Genomic DNA, 22,826 nt, shown 5'->3' with positions numbered 1-22,826 from the left:
TGTGTTTTATATTACATTAACAAAACCAACTTGTTTGCCCTACACTCTAAAAAAAAAGGTAGTTGCAGTTACTAACTTTTAGGGTAGTAACTGCTTGTCACATATGTTACTACCTAGGTAGTAACTGTAGGTAGTAACTGCAAGGTAGTGGTTGTTACTACCTCCAGAGAGGTAGTAACAGGAACTACCCTATGTAACAGTTACTACCCTTGGGGTAGCAAGTATAGCTACCTTTAATGTAGTAACGGCAACTACCCATAGTGGCATTTACTACCTCTGGAGGTAGTAAGTAGAGCTACCTTTAATGTAGTAACGGCAACTACCTATAGTGGCATTTACTACCTCTGGAGGTAGTATCGGGAACTAATTTTAGGAATACTTACTATACCCTGGATAGTAGTGATCGCAACCACCTTTTGCAAGCAGCTCTGCTTTGTTGTTGATGAGGCAACCACCAGCCTGAATGTTGGCTAACAAAAGTTACAAGCAATATGAAGCAGTGGGCTTATATGGCTGCTCCAAAAAGAACCAGACAAACAAATTGTCTTGAAACGATGCAATGTTTATTTCTTGCTGGAATGGCTTAATTGGCTTTTTCCAGCAAAGCAATCGCCCGCAGCGTGACTGGCTTCAGGGGCTTTGATTTTAGGCCACAGAAATGCTCTAAAACAGCAAAGGTGTTCTTGTTTTTTTTGGAGTATTCGATGTTCATGACCCAATATATTTCCATGACTGTGGCGAATCCACTTATCACATCTATTGCTTCCACTTTCATGTTTTCGAATGTTGCACACACATTTGTTGCAGTATGCGGCTTGTCATTCATGACAATGCAAGGGTAGCTGTCCTGTAATCAAATGGAATTTATAGAAAACAAGGCACTTTCAAGCAAGCCAAAAACCAAACAGGAAATCAAGTAAAATCTTACCGGTCCTCTTAGGTAGAATGCCTCCTCTTTCACCAAGTGTGGTAGGAGTTGAAGTACGCCAACAGCAAAGCAATCTGTGCGCAAGGAAAAGGAAATTCGTAGAAGCGGACAATTACAGAAACAAGAAAATAAAATGCATGAAATTAGAATGAATAAACAATTTCTCAAAACGTACATTTCTTTGCGTCACCTTCACTGTCAGCAATTGCCTTTTGTACCTCGCTGAAAATTTTTTGTGCTGTGCGTGATGTTTTAAGGATGCTGAACAATCTTTGTCCATGACCATTTATGAAGCCAAGTAACTTTCGTTCGAAGTCAACCTTGCAGATTTCCATGAACTCCTGGTGAATCTGAAAATTATGAATGAAAACGTAGCCACAAGTTAACAGTACAGTCTCAACGGATTGACAATTCAAAGCAAGCAGAGAGAGAACCTAATCAAATAAAACCCCGGTGCTACAAAATTCAACACTGGGATATTTAGTCACTGTAATAATACATCACCATCACAACACTAACACAGCGTTATAATCATCAAACTATGCCCACTGCAGAATAAAGGAGTCTCCCACTGACTGTGTGACCATTGTCCTTTGCCAACAGTGGACACCCCATAACCAAACACAGTAACACCTCGTTAATTTAGATTTCACGAGATTGGAGGAAATGCCCATCATAATTATGTGTCAGAATTAATGGCAGGGAGAATCAATGACAATTGTAATGCAGTGTCTCCATCAACATGCTTTTATGTAATGAAAAACTCTATAAACACCGATTGCTTTGTGTGACAAATTTCAGTGAAATAACCATGCAGTGCCTGTGATTTTTTGCTTCTGCCCCCAGTGTGTACGATACGTGCTCTTTAAGTGTGTGAAAACAGGCGTGGGGGAAGTGTCGTAGCAAGATGACCATTAAAGTTCATATGACAATGCATTTCCACTGCTCCACCATTCAGCAGAACTGCTAAATATGGTGACTGGTTTATGAGAGTTTAATGTCCAGAAGCAACTCGGGTATAAGGGGCGCGCCATAGTGGAAGGCTCTGGATAATTTCAACCAACTGGGATTCGTTAACATGCACAGACAACACGCAGTACACATGCGTCTTGTTTCGCCTCCCCTGATATGCAAGACACCTGTGTACAGTGCACTGTACACTCCCCCTCCCTGCTCATTTTGTTTTGTTTTCAAAAATGCAACCTTCTACAATTTATCTCCACATCCTGGTTAGTGCAAGCACTGCTTATGTTTCAACTGAATCTAATGCTTTCTCAATTTATTTAGCCTCTTACAGCAGCTGGTTGTATTTTTCATGTCTCTGAAACCTGAAGGATGGAATGAGTATTACTGCTTGTTGAAAACCTTTTCAGTAAACCAGCCTGATGCTCAACTTTTTTGAAGCTTACCATTTCCCGAAGTGTCAGGGCTGGATACTTGTCCAGCAATTCCTCCGTTGAGGGACTGTTTATTTTTATCCATTTTCTCCTTGAGGGGAGAGTTGTCTGCATGGAAACTTTCAATTTTTGTATATCTGGATTGCACCGCTTCATTTCCTTTGCCATGAAGTCTTCATGAGCAGCTACGACTCCATCAACTTCTTCAACTGTAGTTTCCAAGGTGTCTCTTGGCTTGCAACGAAAATATTGAAAACATTAATACGGTTGAGCACAATATCAGGAGTAAGGCCTAGCATAATTTAGTTAACACAGACCTGCTCTTCTAAAATCCTGATTATGATCTATGACCTCGGCAAAACTTGACAACTGGATATCAGTCTGTCTTGTCAGCACTGAGCAGCTTTTGTATTGAGCTTTATGAAGTGCTCTTTCTTTAGTCAAAGCCTAATTCCCTAGAGTACCTCCAATGCATGCCTTTGTAGCTATTGTAATTAACTGCCTAGTCCACAGTTTCCGACCATGATAGCTTTGGGGAACCGCCCAGAGTTTTTGAAAGGTGCTGCAAGACCTTGTGTTTTTGTTTGTCTTATTTTGCTTGATGTGTGCAAAGTACAGAACCATGCATATGCAGGTCCCTTCAAGAAATCCAGAAATAGATCGATGACTGTTGAATATCAGCAGTTACATTGCTGCAGTATGATTTGTGCCAAAAAAGTGATTACCTACAGATCACTGAGCAACCACTGGGCTCGATAGAACTAATTTTGAGAAACTATTTGCTACATTTGAATGGTGCAAAGGAACACACACAGGAAGACAATGGAACAGGAAGAGCATCCCCTTGTTTTCCTGTCTTTGTTCCTTTGTGCCATTTAAATATAATATGAACAAGCTAGCCCAACAGCAAGTACTTCTTAAATAGACTCCAGTGCAAAGGCTGATGGGGCCCTTATATAAATGAAGGGTCCTCCTTCAAAGAACGCTAACGGGGAATACTAAGTTAAGCTATACAGATAAGCTAGCGTTACCTTATAGAAAGTGTTATTTTTACCACACACACAAAAATATTTTATAACCCACAATATTGTGCAAAAGCAAAGCACCCTTGGTGCCACTACTAAGAAAGACCAGCTGCCATGGGTGATGTCAGTACAAGCTTTCTTAAGGAATGCTATATCGCTCTCTTGAAGTGCGATCACCATCAAAATAAGAGGAAAGCAGCATAGCGGGCATAGGCAAGAATATGAAGAGTCCTGTACTTGGCTAGATGCGAACACGAGCACTGAATTGTTCACCTTGCATTCTGTGCACTCAGGCTGCATGTAAGTGTTGCAAGCTCGCAACAGCATTCACGCTCTGTTCGATTTGCTGGGTGCTAGGTGGCCAGTGAAGCGGTTTCCCACTTAAGGTAGCGCATTATATACAGCTGCAACGTGGTGAATCTTGACAAAAAAATCAATATGCGCATGCCCAAAACTGATCAAAAATGCAATTAACTATGATGGAAGAATGCGTTTGTTTTATCTGATGTTCCAGCATACCTCTAATCCACAAAGCTCATTTAAAAACTGAATGGTTCTGTTAACTCTATTTCATGTACATTTTTGCTAAAACAGACTCAGCACAGCCATTGGGACAGTTGCACTGCTAATGAATCCCTCCTATACAGGCTATGTAAGGAAGGTGGCATACCAGGCCCCACAAACCGGTGGCAAAATATATGTGGAACAGGCGAAACACCTACTAGCACGTCAAGTGACCACCTAGGTACACATTGCCAGGATTGTGGTGGTGTTTCAAGCCTAGCAAAGGTACTCCATGACATGGTTCACATGGCCACGAGTGTATAACCTCAGTAGTTGTAATAACAGTCATCGTTTGGCTCTTATTTTTTGCTATCTTCTGTGCAAGGTTTCAAATTAAGCATGAAACACCAACTTGCATCAAATGCAGCTATTTTACAGCTTTGACGTTATTGTACTTTAAGTCTAAGTCAGGTCTGCTCGTTATATTTTCTTTACTCATTTTATTTAGAGATGCATGCCCAACTAGTGGTCTGCACTGATTTGAAGCCCTCCAATTACTTTCATGGCTATGTTTTTTTTGTTTCGTTAGTAAAATAAGGTGGTAGAAATTTTTTCTTGTTATAAAAGATCTTTACGGGGGCCAATATTGTTACTTCATTACAAAGCCCAATTATTATAATTTTCTTGCCCACTTGTGTGCAATGATCACAGTAAATTTTAACATGCAACTCCCCTTCGCAAACTCAGTGCAACAAAATACTTTACTTTTCAGAGTGTTTTAAATACTAATGTTTAGCTGTAGTTTCACTTACCACGCGGCATTGCTTCTTCAGACCACTTTTGTCTTGGAAGTTCCCCTTCCTTCCAAACTTCTTCCTCGCCTCTTCAACATTAGGATCATTGTCCACGGATTTTCGGATATTGCCCATTTTGTACTTAAATGCAACCCTCCATGAATCCTGTAAAACAGTGCCACTGCATTATAAATTCAAACTGACCGAAATGGCCACCTAGCAGCCATCAGTCACAAATACAGATTTGCCTTGGAGAAAGGGATGCAAGAGGGCATAGGTTTCACATATGCCTGTGCAGTGGCCACTTGTGCTTACTGTAGGAAAAGTTAAAAGCAGCACTGCCTTGTTCTAGCCAAAGCAGATATGCATGAGCAATCCGAACGCACCTGCTGCCCAGTGCATTATTAGCACTGTACTTAATGCCTGACTCAAGGATGTTTGTGAACAATACGCAGTGCTCTTGATTGATGCTTGTGCATGAGGGGCCCTCAAGCACGCCTGTACGGGCATAAGAAAGTTTACTTCCGCACTTTTAAGAGGCTCTGAAAGGGGCTCTAATAAAGTTGAGATATGCCTGGAATGTTAAAGCACCCCACACCACGAATAATGTCCAGCAAGAATTTTTTTAATGCATTTCACGAAAGCTGAGTTACCTGTAGTCAAAATTTTAATTTCAGCATCTTCGCGCTTTTCCCTCTCCTCTCAGCCCTTTTTGCACGCTGGAAGGTAGGCGCTCCTCCGATTCCTTACCCAGAGCAACGCGGCTTATTGGCCGTGGCCATAGCTGCCCGACGTCTGAAAGAATCTAACCAATAACCATCTCCCAACTGCTATACGCAGGTGCAAGTGACAGAGTACGGTGCGGGCATGGTAAATTCGCTGGAAAGGGCTTACCAGCTTTCGTGCGTGATTGTGGATTCTCGGCTGCATGTAGAAGTGAATTATTTTGGTCAGGTTTTATTGCTAATAAAAACACAATGCAGTGGTTGGGTGAGTTTGTGTGCTGTCCTCGGGAGGTGTTTCAGAGCCCCTTTAACTATGGTAGTGCATTTCCCATCAATGGCCAAGAAAATTTTGTTCATGAATAAGTGCAGCAACCTGACACCTCACAATACACTTACACAGAACACTTTGGTATGCCAATTTGTCCATGAGCATGCACAGCAGTGACGTTGCACACGAAAACAAAACCATCCAAGATAAGGTTACCTCAAGAAAATGAGCCACCTGACAAGAAAGAAAGCAGCAAGGGAAATATATCTTGCTAGATAATCCATGAAATGCATGAAAAATATGTAGCAAAAGCAGAAAAAACAAATGCTGACATGACGAAGAAATGAACGCAAACCTGTGCATTGCATGCATTGTGCTCCGCCGGTCATTTTATCGCAAATGAATATTTCTCTCTGCTTTTCAGAAAAAAAAATTGTAATCTACGAACCACAAAGCATTTACTAATTTTTTTTTTGTTTGAGAAGATGGTTCACTTTATAAATTTATAGTAGGCATCATTTTCCAAAGTGTTTTTGTGTGCCAATATTACCAATTCCTCATTTAGAGTGACTAGCAAGCAAGCATGGCGATTCATGTACTTACATAACCTGTCCCAATCGTATCCCTGAGGACAGGATACTTCAGAACAAGAGCCTTGGCCGCAGGCTCGTAGAATTTTCCAGGGTACCTGTGAGCACATTGCAGGCGTAGCATCAGAAATTGCGCACGCAACAATACTAGGCAATACTTACCAGTCAATTGTCAGCAAATGTGCCGTGATCCAAGACACTATACGGTTTTTCGTACGACTCGACACTTCTCCTAATGCTGTACCCTCAATGTCTGCCTTGATATCCAGTGGAATAGGAGGCAGTTCATACAGCGGTTGCTGAACAGTGAACAGGCGCTTGTCTGGCTCACTACAACTGGGAGCCAAGACCAATGGTCCATCATCAGTACTAAAAAAAAAAGAAGACAGGGGACAGAATTTGGTGCAACATAAGTGCATTACTACAATGTACCACGTAATAGTTCTAGCATTTAAAGCTGGCCTACTCACCCAGTTTCGAGTGGCAAGTTTTGTTCATCACTGCTGCTACTGCCAACGAGGTTTATTTTATCTCCATCAGAAAATGTGTGCCCCTCTGGAACATCGACATATGTGTCGAAACGTGAGTTGTAGACCTACAACAAAAATTACCTTGTGAATCAGAAGCCACAAACACATGAAAGTGAAGACAACTAATTACACAAATTATTTCACTGCGGGCACGCTGAAACCTTTTAGTTTACCATCTGTTTGGAAGACTGTCCTGGGCATAAAATGAATTATCTTTTGTAACACAGGCAAAACCCATGTTAACAGAACTTTTCCAGAAGTAACACTAACGAGTGAAAGGCTGCAGATGCCCAAATTCTGAAGGTTGAACAATGCCTGACCCCAGATGAGCATCATATATACTGCAGTTAACAGCATGACAGACATCGTTGTTGCAGGCTCATCTTTTGCTCACAACTAAGATACATGCTCTAATAATTGGGTAATTCTAGGCAAAACGTCTCAGATGCTGTGCTCTACAATATCTGATTTGTTCAAAAGAATTCATGGAAACTCATCCGAATGTGCATAATTGAAGACGAAATTATTTTTGCCAAAAAAATTTATTTGTAGGTGAGCGCAGAAAGATAAGAAACCAGACACTGCTCAATAGTTAACAAACAGTCCAAATTTTAGTAGTCACTCCAGAAATTTTTAAGCGACATTTGCAGATTCCGGCTTTTTATCAGATTCGGAGCATTTATGCCATACAAACCTGTATGTTCCGAATCTTATTGAAAGCCAGAATCTGTGCAAATGTCATTTAAAAATTACTGCAGTGGTTTCTAAAAATCTGGATTTTTAATAATTATTGAGCAGGGCCTGGCTTCTCACCTTTTCGAATGTTGAAACTGCGCTCAATAAATTTTTTTGACAAAAATAAAAAAAGCTTTGCTTGCGCACACTGGAATTAGTTTCTATGGATTTTTCAGAACAAATAGGAGATGGTCGAGCGCAACATCTGGGACGTTTGGCGTGGAATGACCCAAATACATTTGGCGCCTGTGTCTCAAGGTTAGAAAGCAAATTTTCGACACAGCCTAAAGCCTGTTTCACATGCGAGCGAAAATGCTAGCCAATCCTGCCGCCGCGGCGGAAAAACCTGTTGCGAGTCGTCGAGGCGAAGAGCGGCGAGGTTCCAACAAGTTGTAAATTTTCGCTGCGACGCGCCGCTCAGTCGCCTGCATGTGAACCAGTCACGATATTATGTTGCCCTTGCGCGCATAACCAACTACGGCCGCGACCGCGTGCGCGCGAGGAAGAGCCCCGAAAGCACCGAGCGATTAAAATAGCAGCAATATTTGATGGGAATAACGCGCTACACAAGAAAAAAGACAACTGAAACGTGTCCGCTTCTGTGTGTAGCGCGTTATCCCAATCAAATGTACAACCAACTAGCCCACATTGCTGCCTTGTAAGCAGCAATATATCGTATGAAAATAAAATGCACGCACCTCTATTCGGTCGCACTGCAACGAAGTCCATGAATCTGCTAGCATGGCAGCATTGATTACATCTGACTTCTTGCGGTCTCCACCGACGAAGAGAACCTGTTTTCTGCCTTCCCAGGTCACAAGGCATTCAATGGGCGCCGATGACATTGCGTATCGCAGGGTAAAGGACAGTAGGCAGTTCGAAATGACGGCTGAGGTAAACAGTGGTACTCAACAGCAAAAACGAGTCAAAGCACACAGCGAAGCCTTTTTACCATCGCACGCAGGCTGCGGGCGCGCTCTTATTCTCGACACCAGCCGCGATCTGTCGGCGCGCGCGGCGCGGTGGACGGCGGGTCGCGCCGGCGCCGCGCACTCCGACCCCATGTAATTCTTGTGTGAAAACAAGGCCGCCTCTTGCAAGCTCTCGCGAGACGAGCGTTTGCGAATGGTCCGAGACTCAAATGGCTGGCCTCTTAGTGTGACGGCGACGTAGGCCATCCGCAAGTACATGCTTCAAGATGATTCATAGGTGTCCGCGTTGTCCCTTTTCATCAAAGAGGTTTTGCAAAGTTGTATGGCACATCAGGGACCACCGCTACGATAACAATTTTTCTGTGATGTGCGGTGTGGAAGGCTGCGCGAATACGTACCGGCAGTTTGAGTCTTACTGGAGGCACCTCTATCGTCAGCACCGAAGTTATATGGACCTCGACACATCTGGCGATGCCGCTGTCACTCAACAAAACAGTCCTGTTGTGATGCGGTCGGATGCTTCGGCAAGTGTGTTGCGGCCGGACGCTTCGGCGAGTGTTGACATGGCGGAAGTCGATGTTTTGAGTGAACGTGAACGGCTGAGCTCTAGCCTTCTCATGGACGATACCGATGGCGAACAAGAGGTCGTTTCCAGTAGTGCTTTTCCAGTTGGTAGTGCAGCTCTCGACTTCAAGGCGCAAATGAAGAAGCACCTGTGCTTACTTTTCTTCCGCATGACAGAAGTGCACAAGTTGCCACACTCCACAATGGAAAGCATCATTGGTCATATCAAAGTGGGTTTCCGCGATATGTTTCACCTGTTTGCTGCTAAGATTCAGGAAGACATCCATCCTCTGCAGTTCGGAAAGGACATGCACTCGTTGCTTACCTGTGACTTCCTAGACGAGATTTTTGAACATGTGCTGAGCAAGCACAAGCGAGAGCAGTTCGCCAAAGAATGCCTTCCGTATACAAAACCTGAAGAGCACGTCTTGACTGCTGGAGACACGTTCCAGTACGTACCTGTCACTGGTGTTTTGCGTAACCTTATGCTTTCCGAATCCTTTCGCAGTCATTTAAATCCAGACTCATTAACTGCACAATCATCTAAAATATTGCGCAGCTTTTGTGATGGCCTGATGTACAAGGAAAAGTTGTCGGCCCTCATACAAGATGGATCTCAGTTCACACTTTTCCTTGTTTTTTATTCAGATGAGGTTGAGGTTGTGAACCCGATAGGGCCAAAGCGCGGTGTGCACAAGATGCTTGTTGTGTACTTCAGTGTGTTGAATATTCATGCGCGATACAGGTCCCAGCTTAGTGCTATATATGTAGCAATTATTGCACAGTACAAACTTGTTGGTAAGCATGGAATTGATGCGATTTTGGGCCCACTTCTCACTGAGTTGTCAGCTTTAAGCACATCTGGTTTTACTGTGCAGCTGTCTACTACCACTGTGAGAGTCAGAGCTTTCCTTGTGGCCTTCTGTGGCGATAACCTGTCCATGAACAGGTTAGGTGGTTTTACTTGTTGTTTCAATAGAGGGCACCCATGCCGTTTTTGCACCGTGGCATTCTCGGAGATGGATACAGTTTTCCACGAAAAAGATGTACAGATACGAGATGCCAGTTTGCACAAAAGGCATGTTGAACTTGCAGCTGTAAATCAACCACTAAGTACGGCACTTCATGGGGTGAAAAGTATGTCAACATTGTCAGGTATCAGTTACTTTGATGTGACACAGCAACTGCCGCCTGACATCAAGCATGATTTGATTGAAGGATCCATGACTCATGTTCTAAGACAGGTCTTGCAAGGCCTCATCAGTTCTAACGTAATTAGCTACTCAGATCTTGATAGAGTTACTTTGTTTGAGTTTGGGCCACAAGACAGGAAAAACAAACCTGAAGCACTCGAAAAATGCTTTGTGAAGGGGGAAGCGGCTTATAAGGGCACTGCGTCACAGAAGTGGTGCTTGTTCCGTTTCTTTTCACTTATATTTGGGGACATTGTTCCGGACTCCAATGAGCACTGGGAAGTGTACCTTCAGCTAAAGAGGGTCGTTGACATAATATTTGCCGACGAAATACCACGTGACCACCTTGCATTCCTTCAAGATGAAATTCGGTTTTTCTTGACTAATTTTGTGGCCCTTTATCCTGGAAAAATGACCCCAAAGCTTCATTTCTTGTTGCATTACCCAAGACTGATCAACCAGCTAGGCCCACTGAAGCAATACTGGTGCATGCGTTACGAAGCAAAACATCAGTATGTGAAAATGATAGCGTCTCGCAACAGAAATTTCAGAAATATTTCGAAGTCAATTGCAGAACGGCACCAATTGCTTCAGAGCTTCCAGCTGTTTGGAGATGAATTAGACGTGGGCATTCAGACAACAAAGGCCAAGCCTCTCAGACAGGAGGACTTAGCCCCATGCACTCATGAAGTCTTCTGTGAAGGTGTTCCTGTCTGGGGAGTTTCTTCTGCTATTGTTGGAAAGTGTAAATACAAAGTGTTAGATGTAGTGGTCTTGGAGAAAGCCCTGCTGCCCGTTTTTGGACAGATTGTGGGTCTGTATGTGTACTGTGGATCTCTCTTCATTTATGCGAATGTTCTTAGGACTGTGTCATTTCAGCGACACCGCTGGTCTTATGCTGTTTCCAAGACGGCACAAGAGAGAGTTGTACAGCCTGCAGAACTGCAGTCATCCCAAGTTCTAGACATGTATTTTGGAAGTGAGCTAGTACTGAGGCCAGAAATAATGATCACAGATTGAACTTGCAGCATCATTTGCAGGCTGGCTGTATTTTTTGGTTGGAAATGTGTAGTCTTTCTGACTTCTGAAATAAAGATTAATGTTGCCTGCATATTGCATTTTCTTAACCACATTTTTTTATTCAAGCATACTGCGGTAGCCTCTGAAGAGGCTGTGGCAGGCATTGGGACACAATGCACAGCAGTCAAAACGACCACTCACAGATTATCCGGAGCCCTCCACTACGGCACCTGTCATAGCCCGAGTCGCTTTGGGATGTTAAAGTCTGTAAACCATAATAACCACAAGATGGATTTGCAAAAAACTACAATAGTATGTGCAAAAAAATACCACATAAGGAAAAAAATTGTGCACAGATGCATCTTCATCTAACGCCAGAAGCACAAGATGAGTAGAAGTCAGACGCAATAGCTTGAAGTCGGTAAAAAAGTGCAATAAATATAATAACACGCACATTTCTTGAACATGCGGTATACACAAATAAATTCCATTCAGGTTATTCAAGAAGCAATATCAGTGCCAATGCAAAATACAGTCCTAAAGAAAAGCTACCAAGTCAGACAAATATTCTCTAAGAGCATGGCATTTTACAAAATCATCAGGCAGCGCATTCACCTCTCATAGGTTAGGGAAAGAAAGGGAACCTAAATGTGTTTTTCTTAAACTGATATTCTGTTAAGTGTCTAGTGGATTTCATTTTTGTGGGTGCATTTTAAAAGGGAATAGATACTTACTGGTGTCAATTGGAAAACTACAACTCAGCAAAAGGAAAAGAAACTTAGTGTGCTAGAATTGTGCTCTTTTGCTCATTATTGGGAGACCGACTTTATTAAGAGCTCTTTCAGTAAGTCATTGCGACTGTACTTATTGTAAATAAATGTCAACACCTTTCGTTGCACGCTTTTAATAGCTTGAGTTTTCTTTTCATATGGGAACCATATGATGGCAACATGCTCTAGGACAGAAAGTGTCATATATGCGAGCAGTTTAATCAGTGGGGAAACAAACCTAAGGCTGCATCAAAGGGTGCAAGGTACGGAGAGTGCCTTAGATGTAATATATAATATATAAAGCCATAATCTGTACAAATGTCATTTAAAATTTTCTGGAATGATTTCTAAAAATTCTGAATTTTTAATAATTACCGAGCAGAGCCTTGTTTCTCACCTACTCAAAATGTTCAAACTGCGCTCACCTCAAGAATAATTTTTTTTTCAGCATAATATTTTAGGCTTTGATTAGGCACATTGGGATTAGTTTCCATTAATTTTTTTGAACAAATTAGAAATTGCCGAGCGTAAAACCTGGGACATTTGGAGTGGAATGCCCCAGAAGCACAATATAGTGTTTTTTTTTATCTTGCTGCATGTATGTACTTTAGAGAGGCCTTTGTATCATAAAACATATGGAATCGGGCAGCAAAGCCATCAGGAGTGTTATATATACTATCATTCCGTGGTCGTGCATGATATTGGGCATTTTCTGTTCAAAGTAGTAACGTTTACTACCTAAGCCATGTTAGTTGCACCCGCATTTACTACCTACGCTTCTTCTGAAGTAGTAGAAAGGTAGTAACAAACGAAAAAGGTAGTAACGGCAGCAGTTACTACCTATTTACTACCTCTTTCTTCTTTGAGGTAGTAACTAGGTAGTGAAAAGGTAGTACAAAGGTAGTAACAGTGAAAAAAGGGTAGTAACTGCAGCAGTTACTACCTTTTTACTACCTTTTTTTCTAAGAGTAGTATAAAGCACTGTAAAGCAAGCAAAAAAAAAAACACCACCAGAGGCTCTGGCTACTTTTTGCATTGAAGGACTTTGCACCTCTGCAAATATCCTACGACCTAGCACACAACACTTATGGCTAATCTCTCTGTATCTAAGAGCGGCTTTGCGGAATCGATTCGATCGAGCCATTGCACTTTATACGCGTTCGTTTCGGTCCCAAGGAAGGATGCAAAAATAGAAAAAGCCGTTCGTTTCACATTTAGCAGCGCGCATCGTCAGCTTGTGGAGGATCACCGGACGATGGCGCCACATTCGCGTCAACAGAGCGCGCTCCTTGGTTGCCGTGAGCAACCAGCGCGCTAGGAGCGACGGGCCATGGTAGGCGGTGAGTTGTAGCGGTACGCGCTATGCTAAATGCGTCTATGCTATGCTATGCGCGCTATGCTAAATGTGGCGCAGGCCGTCACACCGTCGTAGTATCTCGCGCTCGAGTTCGGATCCATAAGTAAGGGAACGCACTGCTCCACTGCTCAGTGTTGCCTTCTGCGCCGTCGACGTGACGATGAAGCATTGCTGGGTCAGCTGGGCGTTCACATGGTTGTTGCAACCATGCAAACGGCGCTGCCAGCCTTGGCAAGAACGAGTTACAGAGAACAGGGAACCATGGAATTCAAACTTCCGCAACGTGCTCAGAAACGCTGTTTTGATTGGTCCCCTCAAGTGCCGTCATTGGGAGAGTGAAATGGGAATGGGAAACTGCGCGAAATCGAGCTGAAGGAAGCATTTTGCTTGCTTGTATTTGAGATTTCTTCATTGAATAACTCTCGTTCCGATGCATCGATTCTTGTAATTCTTTTTGAGTCAGCATCTGTATGACGTAAAGAGTCTATCTGAAGTGTAACCGGCATCCGTTCAAGCAGAGTTTCGCAGCCCCTTTATGGTTTCAAGGAGATTATTATACAGAAATAAGATGAACATGTGGTGTTTGACCGAGAAACTCTCATATATTTACATTTTTTAATGTTTAGTTCCATTTGCCATGTATTAGGGTAGGGCGGGGAAAAACGACACAAAAATTTGAAAACATCCTGTTTTTGCTCTTTTATTTCAAAACCCGAAAACGTTGTACAGGAGCCTTAGCTTAGGAGCCTTGGCATCTTAGCTAAGTGCTCAGCAAAAATAAGAAACTTTGCAACATGACAACTATGAATACTGCCACACTGCTCACATTCCGCGAGCGCCGCCATGCGGCCGAACGGCATGGCTGGGCTCGTGTGGAAGCGAAGACGACGACGTTCCCGCTCGGACGCGCGCTGCTGGTCTTCATGGCCTTCGGATTAAAAGCCCCTTTTGTGTCGTCCTACGATTGTCGGTGACATTTTGGTGGAGTTGCTGGGTATCGTCGCATGAACGCTGACCCCGAGGACAATTCTGACGATCATCAGCGCCGCTTGGACACAGCACCCGTCCACAAAGCGAGCCGCCGCCTGCGAGGCCTGCAACCTTAGTGTTAGCCACTGACGAGGTCGGTGCGTACCATGACGTCTACTACTGGCCGTCAGACAGGTCAGTTTTCCGGCACTGCCCCACCGATTGTAGTCCTCACACCTCGCACGCCGCCAACCTTCCACGGCGATCGGTGCGAGGATGTCGAGGACTGGTTGTCCGGCTTTGACCTTGTGGCCGCTTTTAACCAGTGGGACGACGACCGAAATATAGGAAACGTGTATTTCGCGTTCCAAGACTCGGCGAAGACATCGTTCGAGAGCCATGGGGCATCCTTTACCAGCTGGGAAGCGTTCCGTCGTGAATTGCTCGCTACCTCCAGCACCAACGCACGCAAGGAAAATGCCGAAATCGCCCTTCGATCCAGGTCACAGCAGTCGAACGAAAGCGTGACCATGTTTATCGAAGATATGGCGCGTCTCTTCAGTCGGGCTGACACTGCCATGCCCGAGGCTACGAAGGTGCGCCACCTCATGCGTGGTGTGAAAGAGAACCTCTTCGCTGGCTTCATACGCGACCCTCCAAGAACCGTCGCTGACTTCGCCAAAGAAGCCACGGCCATGGAACGTTTCTTGCAGGAACGCAGTGCGCAGTACGGTCGTCTGGGCAGTGTTGCGGCCACCAACTATTGTGCGTCACGGCCAGTCGCCGGAGACGAGGCGCTTCGAGAGCTTGTGCGGAGTGTGGTTCGGGAAGAACTGCGCAACCTCCGCTTAGATGCTCCACCTGCCAGTGTTGCAGCTGTAGCCGATGCCGTCCGTGACGGAATTCGGCAAGTGGTCCAGCCACCATCGGCACCACAGCCGGAGCCGTACATCATGAGCTACAGCGAAGCCCTACGGACACCGCAGAGGGAGTCGTACATCATGAGCTACAGTGAAGCCCTGCGGAGACCTGCGCCAGTGCAACAGGAATTTCGTCCTACTGCCGAACCAACGCAGGGGTACCTTCCCCCCGTCGAGCTGCGTGACCCACGCCCTGTTCGAAAAGCGGACGTGTGGCGCACACCCAACAAACGGCCACTATACTACCACTGCGGGGAGCCCGGTCATGTCTTTCGCAACTGCCCGTACCGGCGGATGGGATTAAGAGGATTTCCACCGAGCGCACCTCGACCGCGCTATGGTGAGAGACCGCGAGACATTGAGCAGTACTTGACTCTCCAGACGCTTGGCTCTTCAGGTTCTTGAGACGCCGATAACTTAAGCACCGCATTATCGTCGATAGTGACCAGAGACCACTATGTCAGCGTCCTTATCATGTTTCGTCGAATGAACGTGATGGCATCCGCCGCCTAGTTGCCGAAATGCTCCGCGACGACGTCATACAACCATCGACGAGTCCCTGGGCATCAACTGTTGTTCTCGTCGCAAAGAAAGATGGCAGCCTACGGTTCTGCGTGGATTATCGACGTCTCAACAACGCTACCAAAAAGGATGTATATCCACTGCCGCGCATTGATGACTCATTAGATCGCCTCCGCCATGCTACCTACTTTTCGTCACTCGACCTGCGTAGCGGTTATTGGCAAATCGAGGCCGATGAACGTGACCGAGAAAAGACCGCCTTCGTTACTCCTGACGGATTGCACGAATTTAAGGTGCTTCCTTTCGGCTTGTGCTCAGCCCCTGCAACGTTCCAACGTATGATGGACACCGTACTAACTGACCTGAAGTGGTAGTCCTGCCTTGTGTATCTCGACGACGTCGTGATTTTCTCCGACACGTTCGAGGAGCACCTGAAACGTTTGCGTGCTGTTTTCGAGGCCATTCGTTCAGCAGGTCTGTCTCTGAAGCCTGAAAAGTGCCACTTCGCATTTAGGGAGCTCAAGTTTCTTGGTCGTATTGTGAGCGCTCAGGGCGTTAGCCCTGACCCAGAAAAACGGCCGCCGTTGCTGCATTTCCCCAGCCAACAGATAAACGAAGCTTCCGGCGTTTTCTGCTGCTTTGCGCCTATTATCGGAGGTTCGTTGAAAACTTCTCCAAGCTCGCAGAGCCGCTGATTCGCCTGACGAAAGACTCCGAACCCTTCTTCTGGGGCCAGGATCAGGAAACAGCTTTCACAGAACTTAAGGCCCACCTCCAATCTACGCCTGTCCTTGGACACTTCGACGATGCCACCGCCGACCCCACCGACGACCTCGTCGACGACCACACCGATGACCTCACCGACGACCCCATCGACGACGGCATCAAACACCTCACCGACGAGTTGTCAACGAATTGTTTCCGCCGCCGAAATTGTTGTTGCCGCCGATGGCTATGACGTGCCAGCACTCGTGGATACCGGAGCTGACTTTTCGGTCATGAGCAGCCACCTAGCCACGACCCTCAGAAAGGTTCTAACACCTTGGCATGGGCCGCAGATCCGCATAGCTGGTTGCCATGTGGTGACGCCGGTTGGCGTCTGCACCTGCCGTATAAAGATCCGAGGTGCAACTTTCATTGGCTCCTTCGCCGTGCTACAAGAGTGTTCCAAAGAACTGATTCTCGGCATGGACTCCCTTAAAGAGTATGGCACAGTCGTCAACCAGCATGAGCAATTGGTATCGTTTTCGACACAGAGAGCCTTTGCTACAGACCCCGAGCCACACAGAGCAGCACTACGCATCTCTGACGACCACACAACGATACCGCCGAGAGCAAGCAAGTTTGTCACAGTCAAATGTGATACCAACTTCGGTACTCGGGGCATTGCCGAAGCGAAGATGTCGCTGCTACTGTCACGGCAAGTTTGCGTTGCTCGCGCCCTTGTCGACCTTGTTCACGCGCGTACCGAATTCTTAGTGACCAACTTTAGTAGCGAACCCCAACATTTGACGAAAAATGCAGTGATTGCCCATTTTGAAGAACTTAGCGATGCAGACTGTCTCTCCCGAGCTCCTCTTCCGTGCCCACCAGATGAGCCCGACGACGATTCTGCTTTCCTCGGCGCAGTCACCACTCCGACCTTGCCCGCCACCAGAGGGCCGACTGCGAACTGCTGCCTCTAATCGAGTACCTCGAAGGAACCGCTCCGTCTCCGCCCAGACTCTTCTCTCGCGGACTTTCTTCGTTTTGCTTAATAGATGGAGTCCTCTACAAGAAAAACTTCGCCCAGACCGAAACTGCGTATCTCCTCGTTGTCCCAACTGCGCTTTGACAGGAAGTTCTCGCTGCATGCCACGACGACCTGTCTTCTGGCCACCTTGGTTTTTCCAGAACATTGGGACGCCTCCGCCACATGTACTACTGGCCTCGGCTTGCTGCGGTCGTCCAACGCTACGTTAGAACCTGTCGTAAATGTCAACGACGGAAGATACCGCCGAAAAAACCGGCCGGCCTTTAGAACCCAATTGATCCACCGCAAATCTCATTTCAGCAAGTCGGCATGGACTTACTGGGCCCACTCCCAGTTTCCTCCAAGGGTAACCGGCATATTGTTGTTGCCACGGACTACCTCAGGCGCTACTGTGAAACCAAGGCTCTTCCCCGTGGCACCGCGGCTGAAATTGCACATTTCTTTGTTCGCCACATTGTGCTTCGCCACGGCGCCCCCGCGGTTGTATTAAATGACCGGGGAACCGCGTTTACCTCGGCTCTTACACATGAGGTCCTGCGTCTCAGTGGCACCAGTCATAGAAAAACGACTGCTTACCATCCTCAAACGAAGGGTCTGAGAGGCTGAACAATACCATTGCAGATATGATGTCTATGTATGTCGACGCTGACCATCGCAACTGGGACGAAATACTCCCTTACGTCATGTTTGCGTACAACACCGCCCTCCAAGAAACGACGCGCTTCACTCCCTTCCGTTTGGTGTATGGCCGGGACGCCCTGACCATGCTGGACGCCATGCTGCTCCCAGATTGTGCCCCTTCGTCTGTCACCGGCGCTGACCAATTCATTCGTGATGCAGAAGCCACTCGCCACCTTGCTAGACAACGGATTCGACACCAGCAGAAAACTGACGCCGGGCGTTACAACCTCCGCCACAGGCAGGTGATTTACCAAGCCGGCGAGCACGTCTGGGAATGGAGCCCTATACGTTTGCGCGGGCGCTCTGAAAAGCTTCTGCGCCGCTTCTTCGGCCCCTACGAAGTGCTACGTCAACTCAGCGAGGTGAACTATGAAGTGCTCTCTCAAGGAGTCGTCCGCTCTTCTCGATCGCCCAAGTCTCAAGTCGTCCACGTGGCCCGCATGAAACCGTATTACGCCCGTTAGCCATTGTCGGAGTTCACATTCTGCGAGCGCCGCCATGCGCACCTTCGCACTTTCGGTGCCTCAATTCTGTTTTTCCCCCTTGCCGGAGGCATCGAGGTGATGCCTCTTGAAAGGAGGGGGGGGGCAATGCAACACTGCTCACATTCTGCGAGCGCCACCATGCGGCCGAACGGCATGGCTGGGCTCGTGTGGAAGCGAAGACGACGACGTTCCCGCTCCGACGCGCGCTTGAGGAGAAGAAGAAGAAGAAGAAGACGCGCGCTGCTGGTCTTCTTGGCCTTCGGATTAAAAGCCCCTTTTGTGTCGTCCTACGTTTGTCGGCGACAATGTTAATGAACTATAAAAAAAGTCCCATTTGTCTCATTTTGCCCGACTCGCGGGCCAAAACGAGACATTTTGTCAAAACAAAAGCAAAATCAGTTCTTGCACTCGGAGCACTTGAAGTACAATCCTGGGGGCTCTGTGCACTCTTCGTGAGCCCACTCGTGACACATCGTGCATTGGATCCACACAGAACGAGGCGCTGTGTTGCTCCATAATTCTTTGCGCACGAGGCACTCCCAGTGCCAATGGCTGCTTGTTAATCGCTTCGCAGATCTTTTTCCTTTCAGTGCGATATCCTGCAATTGAACACTGCCACAAACAGCCCTTTCGTTCGATTTCCCGCTTCGTTTTCTTGAAGCCATACCTGACTCCTTGGGAGGTTTTGCTGAAACTAGCTTCGTCTTCTAAGGCGATGTGGTCAAAACGGTGCTTGTCTCCGACTTCCCTCTTTTTGCTTTTTCTATAGCAGGAACAGGAGAAAGAGCTTGAAAGGTCGTGTCACTATGAGCGAGCTTTTCATTGTCTTCGGTAGAAGTAGGTGGGGAGCAGTTAGGGCGGGATTCTTGGTGTTGACAGCAAGTCTGATGTCCCGCTGTGCTTGCCAATGGCGCTTCATCGAACACAGGATCATCCAGCCGCGCACGAGAGAGTGGCCAAACACCCCACTTCCGCAATCTGTTGGTTATGTTACAGATGTTTCCCGATAGTTCAAAGGCTTTGCTTACCAGCTCACCTACATTCTCCATCGGGATGCGACTCCCAATGTTGCTCAACAGCCATACCCGGCATGGGCTGTTGTAGGCAGCTTTGAAGACTATGAAAAAGCTTACGTCAAGTGGCTGCAGCTTGTGTGTTTGATCCAAGCTGCTTCTTGCAAAGCACGTATGAACCATGTGTCTCCAGTCGTTTTGCTCACCGTTGAAGGGCACCCTTAGTCACAGAGAAGGCTTTCGGTGCAGCGCGAATAGAATGTTTTCGCTGGCGCACGCTTTCTAGAGCCTTCTTCATATTGGCCTCACTCCATGCAGCCTTCGTCGTCTTTCGTTTGTACGTGCGGGCAATTCTAGAAAACAAGTAAAAAAAATCAGAGCTTAAGAATGCACTTTGCGCGAGCAGACACTGCAATTGCTTGCTCCGAGCGACGACCTGTCGCGCTTTGCACCTTGCATAGGCTCTTACTCAATCAAATTTATAGTTGTGAAGATTACCACATAGGGAACTGTAATTGAGAAGTACTTGTAAGTACTGTAATTGTTTCTACAGATAGCCAAGGAGATGCAGTAACAACACAAATACGTACCTTGTCGCAGTAAATCACGGCTACGCTGTTGCACAGGTCCAAAGAAACGGGACGTCAGAATTTCGCACTTTTTTGGCGGGACAGCCACTCCAAGAAAGTCGCTCCAGAATTTTTTCCAGAAACGAGCAACACAAGATTGCCGCCGTTTTTAACATACATTTAGTGGACATTAAGCGGCACCTAAAGACGGTTTAAGTAACCTGTGTAATCTAAAAGATTTTGCGCTAGATGTCGCTAGACGAGACATGTCTCAATTTTCCCCATGTCTCATTTTACCCCGCCGTATACACTGCACCAGTCAACTAAGGTATTGAGATCCTCCTGGAAAGAGTACATAGAACAATTGGCTATCTTACTGTAAATAACGCAGTCATCAGCAAATAAACCAATAGGCGAGGTAACAGCAGTAGGTAAGTAAATTATATAAGTTAGGAATATTCGGAGACCAAGGAATGATCCTTGCGGAACCCCAGAACTAACCGCCGTGGCCGAGGAATTAGTGCCATGAGCGTTGACGGACTGAAGGCGAGAAAAAAGAAATGCGCGAATCCAGTTAAGAACTGTAGGGTCTATTTATAGTATGCTTAGTTTATATAAAAGCAGTGAGTGGTCAACTCTATCGAAAGCTTTGGCAAAGTCAAGAATTATGCACTCTGCTGAAAAGCGGAAGTCGAAGTAGGAGTGCAAGTCGTTAGTAAAAGAAAGTAATTGAGTGTCACATGCGAAAAACTTTCGAAAGCCATATGCTGAGTTGGAGAGAAGAAACTATCTTCAAGGAAATTAACAAGATAAGTAAATATTATGTGTTCCATTATTTTACACGTCATTGATGCGAGAGATATGGGTCGATACTTAGACGGATTTTGTTTATCGTAGGTTTTTTGTGTTGCTAAACACCACAGCAGTCCTGCGAGCTTCAGGCAGGATCCCATCGTAGAAGGACTGCGAGAATAAAAATTTAGTTTGAAGTTTGAAGTTTGAAGTTTATTTGACATCGATTTGTCAGAGGTGACGGGACAAAAGGCAATTCATTTTTTGCCTGACGTGGCCCCGTCACCCGTTACATTGCTCAGGGGGGTGGCAAATTAGACAGCAAAATACACAAAGCAAAACAAGAAAAGTAACAACATCGCATACGTACTACATGAATTATATGTAAGGATCAATGAGTTACACATAATTAACACAAATGCAATGAAAAATGAAGGAAACAACAAAGCATAGCTAAAATGTCTCTAGGACAAAACAAAAAAATTGACATAGCAAACCATGAAATACACAGAATTAACATACAGGCAAGGGGAGAAATAGCACGCAAACCAAAAACAATGAAAAGCGCATCGCATGTCTCCTACGTCTTTAGGACAGCAAAACCAAAAATAGCGAACCTGGACATACACCCAGCGAAAAAAAACAACGACTAGAAACTGGACACGTTATGGAGGAGACAGGGACAGAAGGTACATTTTAACATTGTTCTTGAAGTTACGGGGGGAACGAGGCTGCTGCAGAAGTTCCATAATACGTGGGTGTTTATTAATTAAATCAGGAATTAAGTAATCAATGTGCTGCATACCATAATTCGTTCTCATCAGAGGCATTTGAAAGTGACTATACCTGAAATCATAAGGTTTCTTGTTAGGGAAGTATAATGCATAAAAGGAAACTGGGTCACGGGTGACTTCATGATATATATGATATGCAAGCTTTAGTTGAAACAGTCCGTTTATCTTGAGTAAATTATGTTTTAAGAATAATGGGTATGTATGTTCTAGCGGACCTACATCTTCTATGCAACGCAGAGCTCGGTTTTGCAATATCTCAAGCCTGCGCAAGTTTGTCTTGGTAGTGGTGCCCCAGATTAACAGACAGTAATGTAAATGAGACTGTACTAAAGCAAAATACAACTGACGTTTAATAGAGCTGGGAACCAAATATCTCACTTTATACAAAATGCCTAGAGATCTAGAGATATTTGTGTGAACCTTATTTATATGAGAAGTCCAGCTTAAGTTTTCCTCAAATAGGACACCTAAGAACCTATAAATGGAAACGCGTTCAAGGGCTGAGTCTTGGTACTTGACCTGGATATTAAAATTTTCAGGTTTATTTCGCGGCTTAAACATTACGTACTTTGTTTTCCGAACGTTCAATTGAATTTGGTTTATCCGGAGCCAGCATGAAAGCTCATGTAGCCAGGTGTTCGCGAGGGTTTCTAGTGTAGATAACTGTTTTCCTGAAAAAAACACACTGGTGTCATCTGCATAAAGTATAATATCGGGTGTATTTGGTATGAGGACAATATCATTAATATAAATTATAAACAGCAGGGGTCCCAGGATTGAACCTTGTGGAACATCATATGCAATCGGTTCTAGAATAGAAGAATGTCCATTAAGGCTTGTAAATTGGTATCTGTCCGTCAGGTAGCTACGAATCAGATTGAGAGCAACGCCACGGATTCCATAAAAAGGAAGTTTATAAAATAATATTTGATGTTTAATAGAATCAAACGCTTTTCTGAAATCAAGGAACAGACCTAGCGTGAATCGGTTATTTTC

The 22,826-nt window shown here is 45.5% G+C and overlaps 2 protein-coding genes across 2 annotated transcripts; both read right to left on the bottom strand.

Annotated features, from left to right (window-relative positions):
- Positions 1–300: 300 nt before the first annotated feature.
- Positions 301–2,480, bottom strand: LOC144095049 (uncharacterized). The gene is made up of 4 exons (XM_077628859.1): positions 2,338–2,480; positions 1,104–1,278; positions 929–1,002; positions 301–847 (listed from the first exon to the last, which is right to left on the bottom strand). The coding sequence occupies exons 1-4, from the start codon at positions 2,437–2,439 to the stop codon at positions 584–586; spliced, it is 615 nt and encodes a 204-aa protein (XP_077484985.1). The 5' UTR covers positions 2,440–2,480; the 3' UTR covers positions 301–583.
- LOC144095607 (uncharacterized) lies at positions 2,448–8,699 on the bottom strand. Its single transcript, XM_077629281.1, has 7 exons — positions 8,195–8,699; positions 6,702–6,826; positions 6,394–6,600; positions 6,245–6,329; positions 4,667–4,813; positions 2,515–2,559; positions 2,448–2,462 (listed from the first exon to the last, which is right to left on the bottom strand). The coding sequence occupies exons 1-7, from the start codon at positions 8,339–8,341 to the stop codon at positions 2,448–2,450; spliced, it is 771 nt and encodes a 256-aa protein (XP_077485407.1). The 5' UTR covers positions 8,342–8,699.
- Positions 8,700–22,826: the final 14,127 nt, after the last annotated feature.

This window comes from Amblyomma americanum, chromosome 6 (genome assembly GCF_052857255.1).
Source record: "Amblyomma americanum isolate KBUSLIRL-KWMA chromosome 6, ASM5285725v1, whole genome shotgun sequence".
Taxonomy (NCBI): domain Eukaryota; kingdom Metazoa; phylum Arthropoda; class Arachnida; order Ixodida; family Ixodidae; genus Amblyomma; species Amblyomma americanum.
This window is presented reverse-complemented; position numbering and strand designations above follow the sequence as displayed.

Bases quoted from the DNA above. Each gene is read 5' to 3' on its own strand.
- LOC144095049 (XM_077628859.1), bottom strand. From the start codon at position 2,439: ATGCAGACAACTCTCCCCTCAAGGAGAAAATGGATAAAAATAAACAGT. The intron at 1,003-1,103 runs GTACGTTTTGAG...CCTTGCGCACAG, and splicing joins TGAAGGTGACGCAAAGAAAT to ATTGCTTTGCTGTTGGCGTA. The intron at 848-928 runs GTAAGATTTTAC...ATTTGATTACAG, and splicing joins CATTCTACCTAAGAGGACCG to GACAGCTACCCTTGCATTGT.
- LOC144095607 (XM_077629281.1), bottom strand. From the start codon at position 8,341: ATGTCATCGGCGCCCATTGAATGCCTTGTGACCTGGGAAGGCAGAAAA. The intron at 6,601-6,701 runs GTGAGTAGGCCA...TTTTTTTTTTAG, and splicing joins AACTTGCCACTCGAAACTGG to TACTGATGATGGACCATTGG. The intron at 2,560-4,666 runs GTAAGTGAAACT...TTTCGTTGCAAG, and splicing joins TGAAGAAGCAATGCCGCGTG to CCAAGAGACACCTTGGAAAC.